Raw genomic sequence first — 18,386 nt, forward strand, 5'->3', positions numbered from 1 at the left:
TATTCTCAGGTTATTTGTTTGATGTGAAGACGAAATTAGTTTCATAAAAGAAACATTTTAAAAAAAAATAAATACAGTTTAAGAGTGCTATTGATTATAGTTTATTTGGGGAATATAATTTCCATACATGAAACTATCTCAGAATGTAAATGATCTACCACTGACCCTGAAAATATCCCGACATATACATAAATCAAAGTAGATACGCATTCGTATTAGTACGCATGTGCGTATGCGCGTGTGAGCGTATGTGTATGTATGTGTGAGTGTGTGCGTGCGTGCGTGCGTGCGTGCGTGCGTGTGTTTATGAGTGTGTATATGGCAATGGTTCAGTAGTACAATGTTGCAGTCAGGAATGGAGGCTAGCGTTTTCATGGATGTTCCTGCGTACCCACAAAACTGCATGTTACGCTGGCCTATCAAATGGATCTAATTTACGTGGGCAATCTGACCTAAGTGTCCATTGACCACGGGTCTTACCAATCGGCACTTTGAACACTGCCCTAGGCTTTACACAATGCGGTGCCTATCGAAAACCAGGCTGCCTGTGTGAAGCAAGTAGTGTCGCGTCAGTACGTTGTCACTTACCCAAGGAGGCCTCCTCTCATGCTGCTTAACGCATATTTAGCAAGGACAAGCCACCCAGACAATAGACAAATGTCTTGTACCTATAAGTTATCAGTTCCTTGTAATTAAACATGGACAATAAATTGCTGGCATTCCTCATACATGATGGCGGCTAAAGCTTAACTTAGGCGTCACACCAAGACATTAAATATTCTGAATCTAGACAAGACACATACATTAGACATTCAGAATCTAGACTAGACACATACATTAGACATTCAGAATCTAGACTAGACACATACATTAGACATTCAGAATCTAGACTAGACATAAACATTAGACATTCAGAATCTAGAGAAGACACATACATTATACATTCAGAATCTAGACTAGACACATGCATTAGACATTCAGAATCTAGACTAGACACATACATTAGACATTCAGAATCTAGACTAGACACATACATTAGACATTCAGAATCTAGACTAGACACATACATTAGGCATTCAGAATCTAGACTAGACACATACATAAGAAATTCAGAATCTAGACTAGACACATACATTCAGAATCTAGACTAGACACATACATTAGACATTCAGAATCTAGACTAGACACATACATTAGACATTCAGAATCTAGACTAGACATAAACATTAGACATTCAGAATCTAGACTAGACACATACATTAGACATTCTGGATCTGGACCGAACACATACATTCAGGATCTAGACAAGGTACATTTGTAGGCGTTCGGGATCAAGACTGAACACATAGTCCTGATGGTTTCGACTGAACACAATGAAATATTTAGGATCGAGAATGCACACTCTCATTAGACACGATCTAACCTTGACTAATTCACAAAGCATTTTCACCTTGAAGTCACCGAATTTCACTGATGCCTTTGACAAGAAATGCTTGAACCGGTAACACCCCTCACAACGTGCTACATGATCCAACAGTAACGTGCAGCACATGAATAAATAACTATACGGGTTATGTCGCAATGAAATGTCGCATTCTCTTGATTTCCTGTTTGTGATTTGACAAGTCAAGACTGCGAGATTGCGATATTTTGCATCCTGTCCAAATGTTGTATTCTCGCGTTGTCGACTTATGACAGAAATGTGTTATGTAAAAAAACACGAAAACGCGAGATTTTTGCGTTCTCGCACTTTTGGCATATTGAGCTTGTTTCCAAAGGTCGAGATCGGGAGAATGCGAGCTCGAGAGAATGTCCCTGACAGTATACCATAGTTAGGACAGTTTTTCGTTGGGTCACCAAGTTGTACGACAAGACCAACACTGTTGGAACGATGGTAACTTTCTCAAGAAGTGAATACCAAAGAATTCATTGAAGGAAGCAAGAGCATAATCTCTCTTTGAAACTTGAGCAGGACAGATGCAAAAGAAGAAAAAGAAAGTGGTATTGTACGTATTGGGAAACCTTCCGTCATTTGATCCAAAGGCAATTCTATTTCAGTAGATTATTCTTATCAGAGACAGAAGGTTTAATGCCATAAGTGTTGCAATCAACATCTCATTATCCCCACTCCATTGTGAGCCAGTTGTGATTGTCCCTCCAGAACGACATAGCCTGGGGAACTCCGTACACAGCGAATGCTAACCCGGATTAAGATAACGAGTGGATTGTTATCTCCAGCTATATAGACGCATGCAGTCAGGGATGAAGTGTACAAACGACCAGTATCAGCAGGTCTGTGTTGAAAGAAGCTGCGCTCGGTCAGAACAAATACCTTGTTGACATTGCTGCTGGAGGAGACGCATGGACTTGAACAAGATGTTCCAAGAGAAGTTTCGGTTCTATGCCAGACCGGTGCTGGCATTTACAACAGCAGCCGCAGTTCTTCTACTGTTGTATGTTAAGGGACCTAGACTAAACAATAATTATTGGAAGACACAGGGACCTTGTATTACCAGTCTGAACACAAAGATGGATAACATTCAACATTCAGTTGGTGAGTTGTCTGTGGATATAAAATCACACCAGAACAAGGTACCAGCTCGAGTTCCAAGTCCAGTTCCAGCGAAACCTACGCCAAGACAAGCAGTTCAAGCTCTGCCCTTTAAGAAGAAGATTCCATGGCAGGGGATTGCGTACAAAAGAACAAATGGATCATGGGTAGCAGACGACAGTATGTGTACAGAAGACGAAGTGTTTGATCAGGCGACTCTCAAAACACCCGCTGGAAATACGCCCATCTTCATCCACGATGTCGTCAAAGATCACTCGGTCTCTAAATACTTGAAGACTGTTGGCAACTGGGAGCCGGATGTCATGTACACTGCTTTTGAAGCACTGAAAGATAATAAAGATCACGTGTTTGTCGACGTCGGAGGCAATATTGGAACATTCAGTCTTGCTGCTGCTAAACTGGGGCACAGGGTCATCTCTGTTGAGCCCTATGCTATGAACACCAAACGCCTGTGCCGAGGAGTGGTAAAAGGTGGGTTTGCTGGACAGATGTTTGTCATTCACAATGCAATGTCTGAACTCCGAGAAACGCTTTCATTTAAGCTCCACCCTAATGATATTGCAATGACCCGTGTTGAGAAAGTTACTAACTCAACTTCAAACACAGATACCGTAACTTCCATACAGATGAACGATCTTCTGGAGCTGTTTGACATGAAGTCAGCTGTTATAAAGCTGGACTGTGAGGACCACGAAGTGGAGGTGATGAAGGGTGCAGAGATTTTTTTTCAAAAAGTCGATGTACGCATGGTGCTGATAGAATGGGATAAACTTATTGTAAACCAGGGAACACTGTATATCATAGAAATGATGAAGAGATTTAATTTCAAACCATACAACCTCGGGAAAAACGCAAAAGCCTTGGATATGTCTGAGTATACTCGATGGAAAAATAGGAACGTTGTGTTTAAGAAAGTATAAACTCAACTGGAATGTGAATGAAGACAGATTGTATATGCGCGCCATTAGTGATGTCATTTGATTGTGACGTCATGGTAACAATGACGTCACAATGGTCTGCAAAGCATTGTGATGCAATTTCATCTTTGATCTCACCCAAGCGATATCTCCTGTGGGAGCCAGTTTTGGATGATAATATATGATGCTGTACATGTTGTATATAAGATGTTGTATGAGAGTGTACATGTTGTATGTGAGATACTGTATGCAATTTATTGTGTAATATATTTTGAAATGTATGAATAAAAGCTACTTCCGTTAACATTTGTCCTATTGTAATTAAGGCAGGTAGGGTAGCCTGGTAGTTAAAGCGTTCGCTCGTCACGCTGAAGACCCAGGTACGATTCCCCACATGGGTACAATGTGTGAAGCCCATTTCTGGTGTTCCCCGCCGTGATATTGTTGGAATATTGCTAAAAGCGGCGTAAAACCATACTCACTCACTCCTAATTTGTGCAGTTTTTGGGTGCAATATTTGCATAGTTCAGATCATGGAGACGTATCGGGAGGCGTTTTCAGCAGACGTTAAGATCTTTGTACATTTCTTCTCTTCCATATTTGAGAGAATATTATTATGGGTATCTGTTCTTGTACTTCAGCAAAATATTGAGAAGATGAATCTCCGCAGATATCTCACAATTAAGTTGTGTGTAGCTTGCATGACCTACGATTTTATCCAGTGGGGCTCAATGACACTCATTCGACCAGGTCACACATCACAACTACCTCAAAACCCATCAGTCGCCTCTTAACACAAACCCGTGAGATCCGGGGTAGAATAGGTCCTCAGCAACCAATGCTTGTCGTAAAAGGCGACTATGCTTGTCGTAAGGGGCGATTAACCGGATCGGGTGGTCAGGCTCACTGACTTGGCTAATGCATGTCATCGTATCCCAATTGCGTGCATCGATGCTCATGATGTCAATCACTGGATTGTCTGGTCCAGACTCGATTATTTACAGACCACCGTCATGAAGCTGGAATATTGCGGAGTGCCGCGTTAAACAACATACAAACAAACAAATACATGTATGTGGTGTTGGGGGACCTATTCTTACCACATCTTTGATATTATGGAACAGTGTAAATCCATGGTAATGCCAACACTGCTTGCTCTAGTTGTTGGTAATTGATGGTATTCCGTTCAATCGTTCGTCCCGATATGGTGGAAAATACGTGGTAATCCCGGCATTTGGCACCATGGGAATCAAGAATATCTCAGATATGTTGAGACAACATTCAGTCATCGTCCAACAGTGTGTCTTTGTCTTGGTAACCCACGTTTATCCCGTTATACTGGAACAGTCGTCCATGGTAACCCAGGGATATCCAGATATACTGGAACAGTAGTCCATGATAACGCACGTTTATCCCGTTATACTCGGAAATCCGATGGATATCCATTTATACAGGAACAGTCGTCCATAGTAACCCAGGGATATCCAGATATACTGGAACAGAAGTCCATCATAACCCACGTTTATCCCGTTATACTGGGAAATCCCATGGATATCCAGATATACTGGAACAGTCGTCCATGGTAGCCCAGGGATATCCCGATGTACTGGAACAGAGGTCCATGGTAACCCATGGATATCCCGATATACTGGAACAGAGGTCTTGGTAATTAATGGATGTCCCGATATACTGGAACAGTAGACAATGGTAACCGAGGGATATCCCGATATACTGGAACAGTAGTCCACGGTAACCATGGTATATCCCGATATACTGGAACAGTAGTCCACGGTAACCATGGGATATCCCGATATACTGGAACAGTAGTCCACGGTAACCCGTGGCTATCCCGATATACTGGAACAGTAGTCAATGGTAACCCAGGGATATCCCGATATACTGGAACAGTAGTCCACGGTAACCCGTGGCTATCCCGATATACTGGAACAGTAGTCCACGGTAAACCAGGGATATCCCGATATACTGAAACAGTAGTCCACGGTAACCCGTGGCTATCCCGATATATTGGAACAGTGGTCCATGGTAACCATGGGAGATCCCGATATACTGAAACAGTAGTCCACGCTAACCCGTGGCTATCCCGATATACTTGAACAGTAGTCCATGGTAACCCAGGGATATCCCGATATACTGGAACAGTAGTCCACGGTAACCCGAGGCTATCCCGATATACTGGAACAGTAGTCCATGGTAACCCAGGGATATCCCGATATACTGGAACAGTAGTCCACGGTAACCCGTGGCTATCCCGATATACTGGAACAGTAGTCCATGGTAACCCGTGGCTATCCCGATATACTGGAACAGTAGTCCATAGTAACCCAGGGATATCCTGATATACTGGAACAGTAGTCCATGGAAACCCAGATGAATTTTACCCTTTTCGAAGAGGATCAGATAACGGACTCTTTACAATTAATCGGTCTTATTACATGAACACGAGGTCAATATGTCCTCCCCCTAACAGTCATAGAGCTGTCTTAAATACTTTGTACAAATATGGTACCGATCTTAATTATAAAATAACATGTCATATCATTAAATCACTGGCTGATCAATACAGTGAATTTAGTGTAGAATAATTGTGTTAAACTGATTAATCGAAACATTCATGTTCAGTTGAAATGAAAGCAAACATATTATAGGTTTTATGAAAGTTCATTGACAAACTGTTTATTCCAGGAAACTTGTTTATTTTACAAGAACCTCATGTTATAATGAAACTATTAAACGTTAAAAACGTTTAATAGTTTCATTATAACATGAGGTTCTTGTAAAATAAACAAGTTCGTGCTCAAAATCATGGCATGTGTGCAGAAGAGCACCGTCTCCCCTTTGGTTTGGTACCTCCTTTTAAATGGTTGCCAAATTATCAGTAATGACTAACAGATAGTCGTCCTTCTATGTTAAATGATAAATTCTATGATAAATTTACTGCGAAGTAAAACTACCATCATATGAAGGAAACCTTCTAGATTTTTCTGCCAAGTAATCAATCAGTATACCTAATGTGTCATTTGCCGCCATATACTTGTATATTGATAACTACCTCATTATTCTATGGTATGTAGCCCCCCCCCCCCTCTCTCTCTCTCTCAGAAGGAGTTCTTGCTTTTTAATTGAATAGTTCATCGATATCTAAAATCATACTCTGTCTCATATGAATGATATGAATATGAGAAAATCGAAGGCCTCAGGAAAGCTATCAAATTGTTTTTATTGTAGACGTGTACGGGACACTTCCAAATTGACGCATCAAGGACAAAAATGAAATGAACAATTTAAGTGATTCACAGATATATGATAAAACAGCATCAGAATATATACAACACATGTGTTATTCTTATCTTTTGAACACAATGTTCCTTATATTCCATTGATTGTATTCAGAGATATTCAAAGGCTTTGCGTCCTTGCCAATTGTATATGGTTTAAATTTGAATCGTTCCATCATTTCTATTATATATGGTGTTTCTGGGTTTTTGTAAAGTTTGTCCCATTCAATAATCACCATGCGCACATCGACAACCTTGAAGAAAATCTCGGCACCTTTCATCACATCTACTTCATGGTCCTCACAGTCCATCTTCAAAACAGCTGACTTGATGTCAAACATCTCCAACAGATCGTTCATCTGAATGGTCGTTACCGCATCGCTGCTTGGTTTGGTGTTAGTTGCTTTGACAATGCGTGTCATTGCAGCCTCCTTTGGGAAGACTTTAAATGAAATTGTTTCCCGCACGTATGACATTGCATTATATATGACAAACATCTGTCCAGCAAACCCACCTTTTACCACTCCTCGGCACAGGCGTTTAGTGTTCATAGCATAGGGCTCAACAGAGATGACCCTGTGCCCCAGTTTAGCAGCAGCAAGACTGAATGTTCCAATATTGCCTCCGACGTCGACAAACACGTGATCTTTATTTTCTTTCAGTGCTTCAAAAGCAGTGTACATGACTTCCGGCTCCCAATTACCAACAGCCTTCAGGCGTTTAGAGACTGAGCGATCTACGACGACATCGTGGATGAAGATGGGCGTATTTCCAGCGGGTGTTTTGAGAGTCGCCCGATCAAACACTTCGTCTTCTGTACACACACTGTCATCTGCTACCCATGATCCGTTTGTTCTTCTGTACGCAATCCCCTGCCATGGGATCTTCTTCTTAAAGGGTTGTGCTTGAAGCGACGGTTTGGTCCTCACTTCAACTTGGGGCTGTATCTCATTCTCCCTCTCTTTGATGTCCCAAGACAACTCACTGATGGCGTTTTGAATGTTACCCAGTTTTATGTGCAGGTTATTAACAGAGGACAACTCTGTCCTGGGAATATTAGCGACAAAATTCGATCCTTTGAAATATACAACTGTGAGAACTGTTGCAACTATCATTGTTAACACCAGCACAAGTCGAGTACAGGGTGGGTTCCAGCGCAAAGACATTTTGTTTTAATCAAATGTCTAAGAATGTCAGATTACACGTAATAACCGAGGTAATATTTCCCCCTGCTTCTGCTCGAAGCTCTCGGCACGGAGTGTGGTTATTCACAGTCCACTGTCATACACGAAGATATTTTACACAGAACGAAAACTCAGATTTTACATGTCTGAAACCTATGCAAACGGGATGGGATATGTGATTACGCTGTTGACACTCAAATTGTTTGGAAGGCTACAACATGATAAACATAGTCATTACTGTTACAGCATGTACTCATAGCATTTTCATAAAACCCGAGGCGTATTTACGTGATAATTACAACAAATATCACTATCTGAAAATAGCATTATGCAAATACTGCGCATACTGTTACAAATTCAATTTGGCGAGGTTAAATTTTACATTGAAAACAGTATGTTTTTATCTCCTAAATATTTGCATAAATTAAATCACATATTTGAGGCCATTTAATTCAGTTTTGAAAGTGTGAAAAACTTACTTTTATCTTTCTAAGTGCATCATTTCAGCACAATATCTTGTAAAACGGGAATATGACCCAAAAAATTCTTTATTCCGGCACATTGATCAATGTGTTGATTAAGTGGGATACACCGGCAAGAGGGATCCCGTATCTGTTGTTGGTGGACTTATACTCTCAGTCTTAGGATATCCCGTCTGGCCAATATACTCTTCTTCCCGCATTGTATTACATAAACCAAGTATTTGGAAGCACAATTCATAGTTACAAGGACACGGAAAAATTTTCCGTCGTTGAATGTAAAAGGGCTACTTTGTAAAACATTGAGGGCAGGTATCACAATTTGGCGTGTCACTCTTTTTCAGTTTTAGATTCATTTTCTTCTTGTGAGAAAGAAGCCCTAGTAAGAAATTGTTTAAAGATTATGTCGGCTCTGTTTTTGATGACAAGAAGTTTTTTAGTCATGTTTTTTTGTTTAGGTTTTTCACACATGTTTAAAGAAAACAGTGTCTACCGAACATTTCCAAATATGTCAAGGGTTTGGGGTTTAAAACTAGAAACCAAATGGAGAAAACTCGTTCGGTATATATTTAGAAGATCACAACGGTTTTGTGATTAAGTCTTTAGTTTTTTGCCTCTTCTACTATTTCTCTTGTTTAGTTTCTTTCTAGTAAATCCCTCAGTTCGTGAAGTTTATATTGTGCACGATCTGAATTGGATACTATTGCGCAGATTATACGTGATAATGAGTAAAGGACACTGTATTTCGTTAGTCCTGCACCATAACTGTGGAATATATTTATTTAATGGGGAAAAAACAATCTAGAAAAGTATACAAAAGCAAGTCTAGCCAGCTCTAGCTAGCCCTATCCACATATGAAATCAGCATAGGGAAAATTATTGTTTTTATATTTAGAGCCGAGAAGGGTATTGTGTAATATAAGATTTCATAGACTAAATGTTAGTCTAAGAAATTGTTATTGGGTTGGTTTGTACTTATTTTTGGACATTGTAATCATTACACCAAGGAAAGAAAGGTTTTTATGGTTCATCTCTCAGTTGGTGAGTGAGTGAGTGAGCGAGTTAAATTTAACGTCACATCGGCAGTATGTCAGCTATATGGTGCCGAAAATTTATACATTGATAATAACTATATTTAAACTAAATAAAAACCTGTCATCGATGGACAATATAATAACTTGATGATCACAGTTTTGATTGCGAAAAGTTAGTTGCGAACATTTGAAAGAACAAATTATAATTCAACAACACAAGATAAAAATGAGCTATAGACTACTAGTATCCAAAGTTAGACCACCATACCTGGGACTTACGATACTTGTGCTTTATGCATGGTTCCACAGCAGGATTTACATCATCCATAAAGTAAGTGTTATTCTTGGATGGAGTGTCTGCAATATATATAATAATATAATTAAATTTTCCTTGTGTTCATTGAAATTCCTGCATTCTGATTAGCTGAATTGGTCACAGGCTATTGCATTCATTACCCACACTCTCCTACCAAGAGTTCCATGTAGCCGGCAGCCAGCCAGCATAGTGACGATTCGTCACATCTTTCACAATCCATTCAAGATATTGCATATGCTTTTCATCCGTTTCATGTTTGACAAGTTTACACATTTTCATAAACAAATGTCAAAGAATGGTTGCGGTTCATTAAGAAAGTATCCTAATACGTGAAAATCTACACCCACCGAAGCGAACTACTTTAATTACTACTGAATGTCGGGAAATCCCTATATTACAGTCGAGGGAATTCCCTTTCTGCTCACGTGTATCGTCATGCACAGGGCATTTAGCGAAATTTATGCATATTCATTGTCCAAACAAATCTTTGAGTCGAGTACAGGATAGATTTTGTTGCGATGGCATTTTGTGTGAAGTATAAACACTCAGATTAGACATATAAACCGATGCGGAATCGCTCGTGTTTCAGGCTGATGCGCTCGGGAAGGTGTGGGATTACACCCTGACTGCACATTAGCATGAGCGTCGATATTTTCACAGGACGAAAATTCAGATTTTACACATCAGAAATAAGACAAAATATACATTACTTGACCAACTATACTGAAACAAAATTAACTTATTATTTTACTTGTATTATTATTACTCCCTGACTGCATAATGTTTTAATTATGCAAAGACATTCTCACAGGACGAAAAATCCAATCAGCCCAAATGGGGTGGACATTATGCAGTCAGGGGTCTACTTTCTGGAACTTTTATTAACCCCGAGGTTCCACTTCTGAAACACACATTTATCATCATTCCTGTCACATATTAATACTGAACATTTTCATTTCACTTCTCATGAAAATGAAAATGGGTGAAATGAGAGAAAATAGAGTGGGATACATACATTGCATGCTGTCAGGGTTTACTGATATTTACCACGAAGTTCCATCATTGGAAACACGTTATTATCTTCACATAACCCTGTGTATATACTAAGAAAAAATTGCAGAAAATATTAGACATAATTATTTTTATGGTAATCAAATTTACCAGATAGGAGTTAGATTTAATATTTCATGTACAACTGCAAATGCCTGAGGTTTTACAGGCGGGTATCATTATCCGGCACTATAGCCACAGCTACGGGATGCTATCTCAGTTGGTTAGCACCGTATACCCAGTATACGTTCATGCTATTACAAGTACAACCAGCACACACACGTGCATACACGTCGCTATATAAGTGCAATAAGCTTTATCACGAGGTCCAACACAATTTCACCTCATCTTACCTCACCTCACAATCTACGACCGATGGATAGAAAGATGGTATTTTTTCTTCCATTTTCTGTTTTGAATTCACTATACATGTTACATGCTAAAGTGTTATAAAATGTTAAAATGAGGTTGAATACTGTACAAGTAAAATAAATATCAGCTTGGAAAGTCCAAATAATTTGTGCAAGATATCACGATATCACCAATTTCTCATGATCTCATAAACAGATTAACGTTTAACATGTAACAGAAATAACTGAAAGGTTTATATTACATAGTGAGGTAAATTAAACACTTACAAATACTAATCCTAGTGCTATACTAAATAAAAGTGACACTCTGCATCGTTATGCCTAGCTCTGGATATAAAACTGACGAGGTGGTTTTACTTGTCCATTTTATTTCTAATTCAGACGGTCAAATCAGTGGAAAGGGATTGGCTATAAGTAAGCTTAAGCCAGAAATATATAACACGTTTACATATTCTAATATATATGTCAAGGTTCTCGACCCACTTCAACAAGGACCATAAAGTTTGGTACTGAGTGTCTGGGACGACTGGAGTTTTGAGGTGAACATAACACTTTGACGGACCTATTGTCATAAAAGAGTGACCTCCCCTCAAATTGTCCCCCTTTATCGTAAGTGTGGCCCATAAACAACTGTTGACTTCCTTGTCACGTTAGTTCCACATTGATAAGGCAGAATAATGACAGATGGCCATTTATAGAGTTGATAACGCTTCTTGCAGTTTGTTATTCTGCCTAAAATGAATGTTTTTTCATAAACTGTAGATTTCTCATTAATCAATCTTGTCAATCCAGACTGGTCGTTTCGCAAAACGCCATTTTTGTTACTTGCGAGTTAACAGAGAGCGAGCACAGCTTACGCCAAGAATTTATAGTCGTCGCTTTTCGTGAAGTCACAGTTTGACAGTGAAACATCGATGATTTTCAGGGCGCTTCAGTGGATTACACACGTGCTCCTGGAGGTGGCGGATTCGACTCTTACCAAAGCTTGTTCTCTTGAATCAGCAAAGGTTCAAGGACATAATGGCTTCGGGCCAGTTAAATAACCGAGACAGGGGCAGATACCTGGCGGTCACGGCAAGGGCTTATACTCTGTCACGGCTGGTTTCAGAGGACGCTGGAATCGGCGTTCGATGGAACCGCCATTCGATGGAACCGCCATCATATCCGTCAGAGTGAGCGAGTATGTTTTTTACGCCGCTTTTAGCAATATTCCAGCAATATCACGGCGGGGGACACCAGAAATGGGCTTCACACATTTCTTCCCATGTCGGGAATCGAACCCGGGTCTTCGGCGTGACGAGCGAACGCTTTAACCACTAGGCTACCCAACCGCCCCCATATCCGTGAGAGATTTCAAGATCTGGCTGACAAGATAAGAATACTGAACTATACAAATGATTTATCTATGATCATTCGACTGAAATAAATTCACCCAACAACATTTTGAATTTGATTGAAGGATTTATTGAAGTTACTATTCCGTTTAATGTAGCAATTTCCCCACCGTTTGAATATAAAAACAATGAGTCAAATATTTCAGAATCGTTGAACTCCGAGCCGACCAGTCCTTGTTTTAGCACCTTAATGTCGAGTTTCAGGCAGGGTAACAAAAAGTACCATCTTTTAACGGATCGAATCCCCGACCTTCCACTGGACCACGCATGCAGTCGAGCTTTCTTGAGGGGAATTATACTATATAAGTGTGTAGGAGCGTGCCTCTCATCTCATATTACATCAACCTCAGCGGTTGTGTGAAGATAGTATTTTCACCCTAGATATCTATCCTAGGCCTATTTGGGTTTGACCACTGTTGCTGCTAGGTGAATATTAGACTCGCTGACTTTATTGATATTAACATCGCTATTATATTTTATACTGTCATTGTAATAGTACTGCCGCTGAATTGTGAACTGCCTCTCTATTGAGTCCTGCCATTGTAGTTACTTTGCAGTAATTTGTATTGGTTTGTAGACCTAGTTAATTTTATACAAGTGTTAATTGTATAACATTTCTTTGTTGTTTGTTGGTTTCACACTGAAGTCTAGATGCAGATACTTCTCCAGATTGTTCCATAAATCCGGGGTGAAGCCACGTGCATTCATAAAACAGTTGTTCTTAAAGGCTAAGAGACGAGTAAGGTGAGCTGTCTGGCTAGAAAATGGTTCGGGCTGTTGCACAGGTTTAAAAGAAAGAAAACCTTTCTTGAGTTGATATGAGATTCAGAAGAATGCCATCTTATTAGTATATTACAGATGTCAGTCCTTGTTGTTCTAGGCAGGCCTTTGCACATCTTGAGGCAGACGCGTTGTGGTCTTTCAAGAGAGATGTATCCACCTTTGGATATGTTGGACCAGAGTTCAAAGCCAAAGAGCGCCCGGAGCAGGCAGACAGAAACATCTTGTACATACTGCATTTTGATTTTGCACCTCACCTGGCCAAACTGTTGGCAATTGTGACACCTAATTGCTGGTTGTGGGTAAAGACGGGCTAGAAATGACTGAAAATACATCTGTATGCGCTCAGGAAGATGAGGAGTGTTAAATGCCAACCAAACAATGGTAGTAATGTCCTGTTCTTCTCCCTCGTCATAAACGCTTGGCATGTATGACTTTTATACCCTTAAGCTGATCAACAATTTCATTTACATCAACATCAGAGTCAACGTTATTTATCAGGCTTTTGCTTCGACTCTTTGGAACTCAGCCCCTGACACATATGTCACAAATCGTGGATACGTTTCGAGCCAATTTGCAAGACTTGCTATGAATCACTAGATCGCCTTTTTCAATTTTTTTATTCTGAACATCACGAGCCGAACAAATGTGACATAAGTTTGTAAGTTTCAATCTAGGTTGTGGCGAAACTACAACCCGAAATTGTAATCGTTTTTCTCGGAGTAATGTCTAGGTGCATGCATTTTTCTATACCATTACATTGTAATTTACAGCAAACTCGGGGTCTGTAGACGTCGTTTCAAAGTCAAAGAGATTAGATATATCCTCAACCCATGTCCGTCTTTATTCGTTATGCATTTTGAAGTAGTTTACACCCAACGACCAGCTCGCCCAAAAACACCCAACGACCAGCTCACCCAAACACACACAACGACCAGCTCGCCCAAACGCACCCAACGACCAGCTCGCCCAAACACACCCAACGACCAGCTCGCCCAAACACACCCAACGACCAGCTCGCCCAAACACACCCAACGACCAGCTCGCCCAAACACACCCAACGACCAGCTCGCCCAAACACACCCAACGACCAGCTCGCCCAAACACACCCAACGACCAGCTCGCCCAAACACACCCAACGACCAGCTCGCCCAAACACACCCAACCACCAGCTCGCCCAAACACACCCAACGACCAGCTCGCCCAAACACACCCAACGACCAGCTCGCCTAAACACACCCAACGACCAGCTCGCCCAAACACACCCAACGACCAGCTCGCCCAAACACACCCAACGACCAGCTCGCCCAAACACACCCAACGACCAGCTCGCAACAAACACACCAAACGAAAACTGATACCACCAGTCACGTGGGACGAGAAGTTCGTGTCCCAACACAAAGTATAAACAGTTGCAAATATGGCAACAAAGAAAGCCAGCATTTTATGATGACAGTAATTCTAACCTACCTTGATGATACTATATCCAGTTGAACACTAAAATTAACACACGACTGACCTCCCCGACAGTCTAAAGTGGTCTCCCATTTGTCCCTCTTTCGGGTTGTCGTATATCACCTTGAGTGAGTGAGCGAGTGTTGGTTTAACGTGGCTTTTAGCAATATTCCAGCAATATCACACCAGGGACACCAGAAATGGGCTTCACACATTGTACCCACTTCAGGAATCGAACCCGGGTCCTCGATGTGACAAATGAGCGCTTTAACCACTAGGCTACCCAACCGCCCTTATCACCTTCATATAGTTGTAATATTGATGATTGGGACATAAACATTGTGATGTGATGAAGTATACTAACCTTGGTTTCGCCTAGTGTTTTGAAAGAATATGTATTTCATGGAAACGACTCCTAAACAAATCAGTGTCTTCAGCGTAAGTTACATACTCTATTACAGACACAATTTTACCATATATATTATTTAACATTGCGTGATGGTTTCCTAGTTTCTTCAATTTACTGAGCAACAAGGGATACAAGTCACTGGGCCTGATCGCCTCTTACTGCAAGCGGGGCACGGGTGGCTCAGTCATCTAAGGCGCCGTGATTTACTGTGCAGAGTTGCGTCCCTTGGGCATGCCAGAAACCTATGATTGTGGATTCGAATCCCGGTTCGCCCCGATTATGTTTCTAGGTTTGTCAGCACCATACCCCTGCTCGTGGGTTTCACTGAAGTGGTAAACGTCGGAGACCTGCATCACTTCGGGCTTTCCTCACACATTAAGCTGACACGACGCAATATAACTGGAATACTGTTAAAAGCGGCGTTAAACCCAACTCACTCACTCACTCACTTACTGCAAGCATACAATAGGTCCAATGCATGTCCTCATGGTTGACTACAATGGTGTTGTCATGATTCAATCACTGGTTTTCCTTGTCCAGATTCGGTTATTTAGATGCTTCTGTGATTTAGCTGGAATACCGCTGACTTGGTAGATTCACTCATTCAGTCACATTGTGCAAATAGAGCCACAAGGCTCTGTAGCTCACCTGATGATTATGACACATTCAACCTTACTTTCGTACACAGATCTATACTGAGGTTAAAAGGTATTGGTGCAAAAGATTCCAGGACCATCATTTAGGACAATGTTGAACGCAAACTTGAACAATCTTGGATCATCTGACTGCAATTATATTCACACAAAACGTAAGATAGTTTTTCCCATGTGTTTTTTAAGAATAGTTTTTGTAATTTTTAAAAATAAATTGAAATATAATATAAGATAATAATTTTAACAAAACAATTTTTTATCACATTGATTAGAACAAGATAATTATGATGTCTTCTTAAGAAACTTGCATGCCAAATTTCAAATTAATCAGTCAAGCAGTTTCAGAAGAGAAGATATTTGAGAGCATGGAAAAAGTGCAAAGGTCTTCCAACTGTAAAGGTTGGTGTCAGGGATACCAGGGGTTGTAAAATGGAGTCGGTGACAAGGAACAGTCCCCTCTTTGAAGTGCTGAAGGCACCTAGCCCATGCTTTGATGGCTGAAGCAATAGCTGTTTTGGCTCTGAGCAGCCATGGGTAACAGACACACAAGAAACTTTGGCCCCAAAAAGCTGGCCTGCCATCAGTGGACAGTTTGGGCCAGCTTGAACATGTTTCGATATTTTCTCCGAAATTAAAAGGTGTAGAATGGTGAAACTTTTTGCCTGGATCATCCTACCATATGAAAAAATACTTTTTACCACTGCTCCCAGATAACTTGATGAAACATACTGACAGATTAGTGTGAGATCAAGGATATGGTTTTACAATTTTGCATCTTCTTTGATTTTTATTGCCAAATCAAGCATTTTCAGTTTGATGACATGAAGTTTTACGCTGTAAAGATTGAATCAAGGTCAAAATTCATAATTTTTGCAAAAATAGAAAATTTAGGTTACTCCATCTACATCTAAATATATCTTCCATGGTGGCCATGCTTGACGGGGGATCAAAATCCTCTCAGCAATATTTGTGATCATGGAAAGTTGCAACTTCAAAGGCATTGTAGTTTCAGACAAAATGTCAAAACTTCCAAACACTAACACAGGAAATAGGGGAATATGTGAAGGCAAAGGTTGTAGTTGGATCAAAATGAATATATACCAAATAACGCATTATACGTTATTCCAAAAACCACATGCTGCATATCAAATTTCATAATGATACATACAAAAATTGTTGGGTAAATGGCTAAAAATGACATTTTCAAAATGGCCGTCTTTTTAGAACACCATAGCTGGAATCATTCATAAAAAGTTCCAGCACCCTAGTCCTTGTAGTTCCAGAGTAGATGCCGAATATGCAAAAGACAGACAGATAGACGACAGACAATGCACTACGAGATCATCTTCCCGAGGCAAGAGAGTAAACTGACTATGAAAGTCCAGTTTCCACCCTTGCGGAACTAGGCTGGTATTATGGAGTTACATTTTGGCTGGACTAACGAGTCTATGCATAGTCCAATCAAAATCGTGCAACGAAATCGAAATCCGGTTAGTAAACTGTAATGCAGATTTCAGTCGATTGCAGGATTTGCAAAGCATGTGCACCGCCAACTCGTCAACAGATATTTTCCTAATCTTTTCATGTTTTTAATCAAGGTGCTACGTGATTGGATGCACTTTGCGATGTAAGACACAATATAGATCTTGATTATCAATCAGATCGTCTTCACTGGGCGCCGCCATTTTGTTTGAAGCAAATGGCAGTGATACGAGACATGCAATCTGATTGGTCCTTAGGGGAGACATAGAAGGGACATAACTTGTTATAGCCACTGGTGGCGCTACAATCGAGCCAAGGAATTCCAGCCTAGTTCGGCAAGGTGGAAACTGGACTATTAAAGTCAGTTAACTCTCTTGCCTCGGGAAGATGCTCCGAGATAAGCTCACCTGACTTTCAGTTAATTGAGCCAAAAATAACAAAAACAGTAAGTAATGGCATCAGGATTCATTCCAAGGTAAATGTATGAGTTATCAACAAAATAACAACATTTAGGGACAATGCTCACATAGATGTTAGGACTTGCCGGAACCATCATCAACACCATGCAGGTTGAGGTGTGTAAATCACCTTCTAATATATCCATGCACGAAAAACATAATTCATTCCATGGAACTACATATATAATATGTATATTCAAGAATCCTTTGAAAAGGTGGACATATATTAAGGACAAAACCATGACAACCATATTGTGCATTTGTAGCACAGTGAGGTAGAATAAGCAAAATGGGTAATAACAGTATCACAAGTCATTCCGAAGACACCCATAACAAATTCAACAAGCGAACAACACACAGGGAAGGGTTTTTTTATATCTTGTGGGGTTTTTTTTATTCCTTTATTCCTTGGTTATGGGTCCCACTGACCTAAAAGCAGGAATGTGGATTTTTTTTATTCCAGTTCCAAGTATCATATTACCACTATGCCTGATAATCACACATATTTGGGGGGTTGGTTGGAGGTGGGTAGAAAT

At 40.3% G+C, this 18,386-nt stretch overlaps 3 protein-coding genes across 3 annotated transcripts; 2 read left to right on the plus strand and 1 right to left on the minus strand.

The window, feature by feature from the left end:
* Positions 1–2,288: 2,288 nt before the first annotated feature.
* LOC124143820 lies at positions 2,289–3,659 on the plus strand. Its single transcript, XM_046512941.2, has one exon. The coding sequence runs from the start codon at positions 2,362–2,364 to the stop codon at positions 3,490–3,492; it is 1,131 nt and encodes a 376-aa protein (XP_046368897.1). The 5' UTR covers positions 2,289–2,361; the 3' UTR covers positions 3,493–3,659.
* Positions 3,660–6,723: 3,064 nt separating this feature from the next.
* Positions 6,724–8,030, minus strand: LOC124143819. The gene has a single exon (XM_046512940.2). The coding sequence runs from the start codon at positions 7,949–7,951 to the stop codon at positions 6,854–6,856; it is 1,098 nt and encodes a 365-aa protein (XP_046368896.2). The 5' UTR covers positions 7,952–8,030; the 3' UTR covers positions 6,724–6,853.
* Positions 8,031–14,245: 6,215 nt separating this feature from the next.
* Positions 14,246–14,626, plus strand: LOC125372148 (variant surface antigen E-like). The gene has a single exon (XM_048381232.1). It carries the CDS (start codon positions 14,246–14,248, stop codon positions 14,624–14,626), a length of 381 nt encoding a protein of 126 aa, XP_048237189.1.
* Positions 14,627–18,386: the final 3,760 nt, after the last annotated feature.

Source organism: Haliotis rufescens, unplaced genomic scaffold, assembly GCF_023055435.1.
Source record: "Haliotis rufescens isolate VD_foot unplaced genomic scaffold, xgHalRufe1.0.p SCAF_1, whole genome shotgun sequence".
Lineage (NCBI taxonomy): Eukaryota > Metazoa > Mollusca > Gastropoda > Lepetellida > Haliotidae > Haliotis > Haliotis rufescens.

Bases quoted from the DNA above. Each gene is read 5' to 3' on its own strand.
- LOC124143820 (XM_046512941.2), top strand. From the start codon at position 2,362: ATGGACTTGAACAAGATGTTCCAAGAGAAGTTTCGGTTCTATGCCAGA.
- LOC124143819 (XM_046512940.2), bottom strand. From the start codon at position 7,951: ATGTCTTTGCGCTGGAACCCACCCTGTACTCGACTTGTGCTGGTGTTA.
- LOC125372148 (XM_048381232.1), top strand. From the start codon at position 14,246: ATGCATTTTGAAGTAGTTTACACCCAACGACCAGCTCGCCCAAAAACA.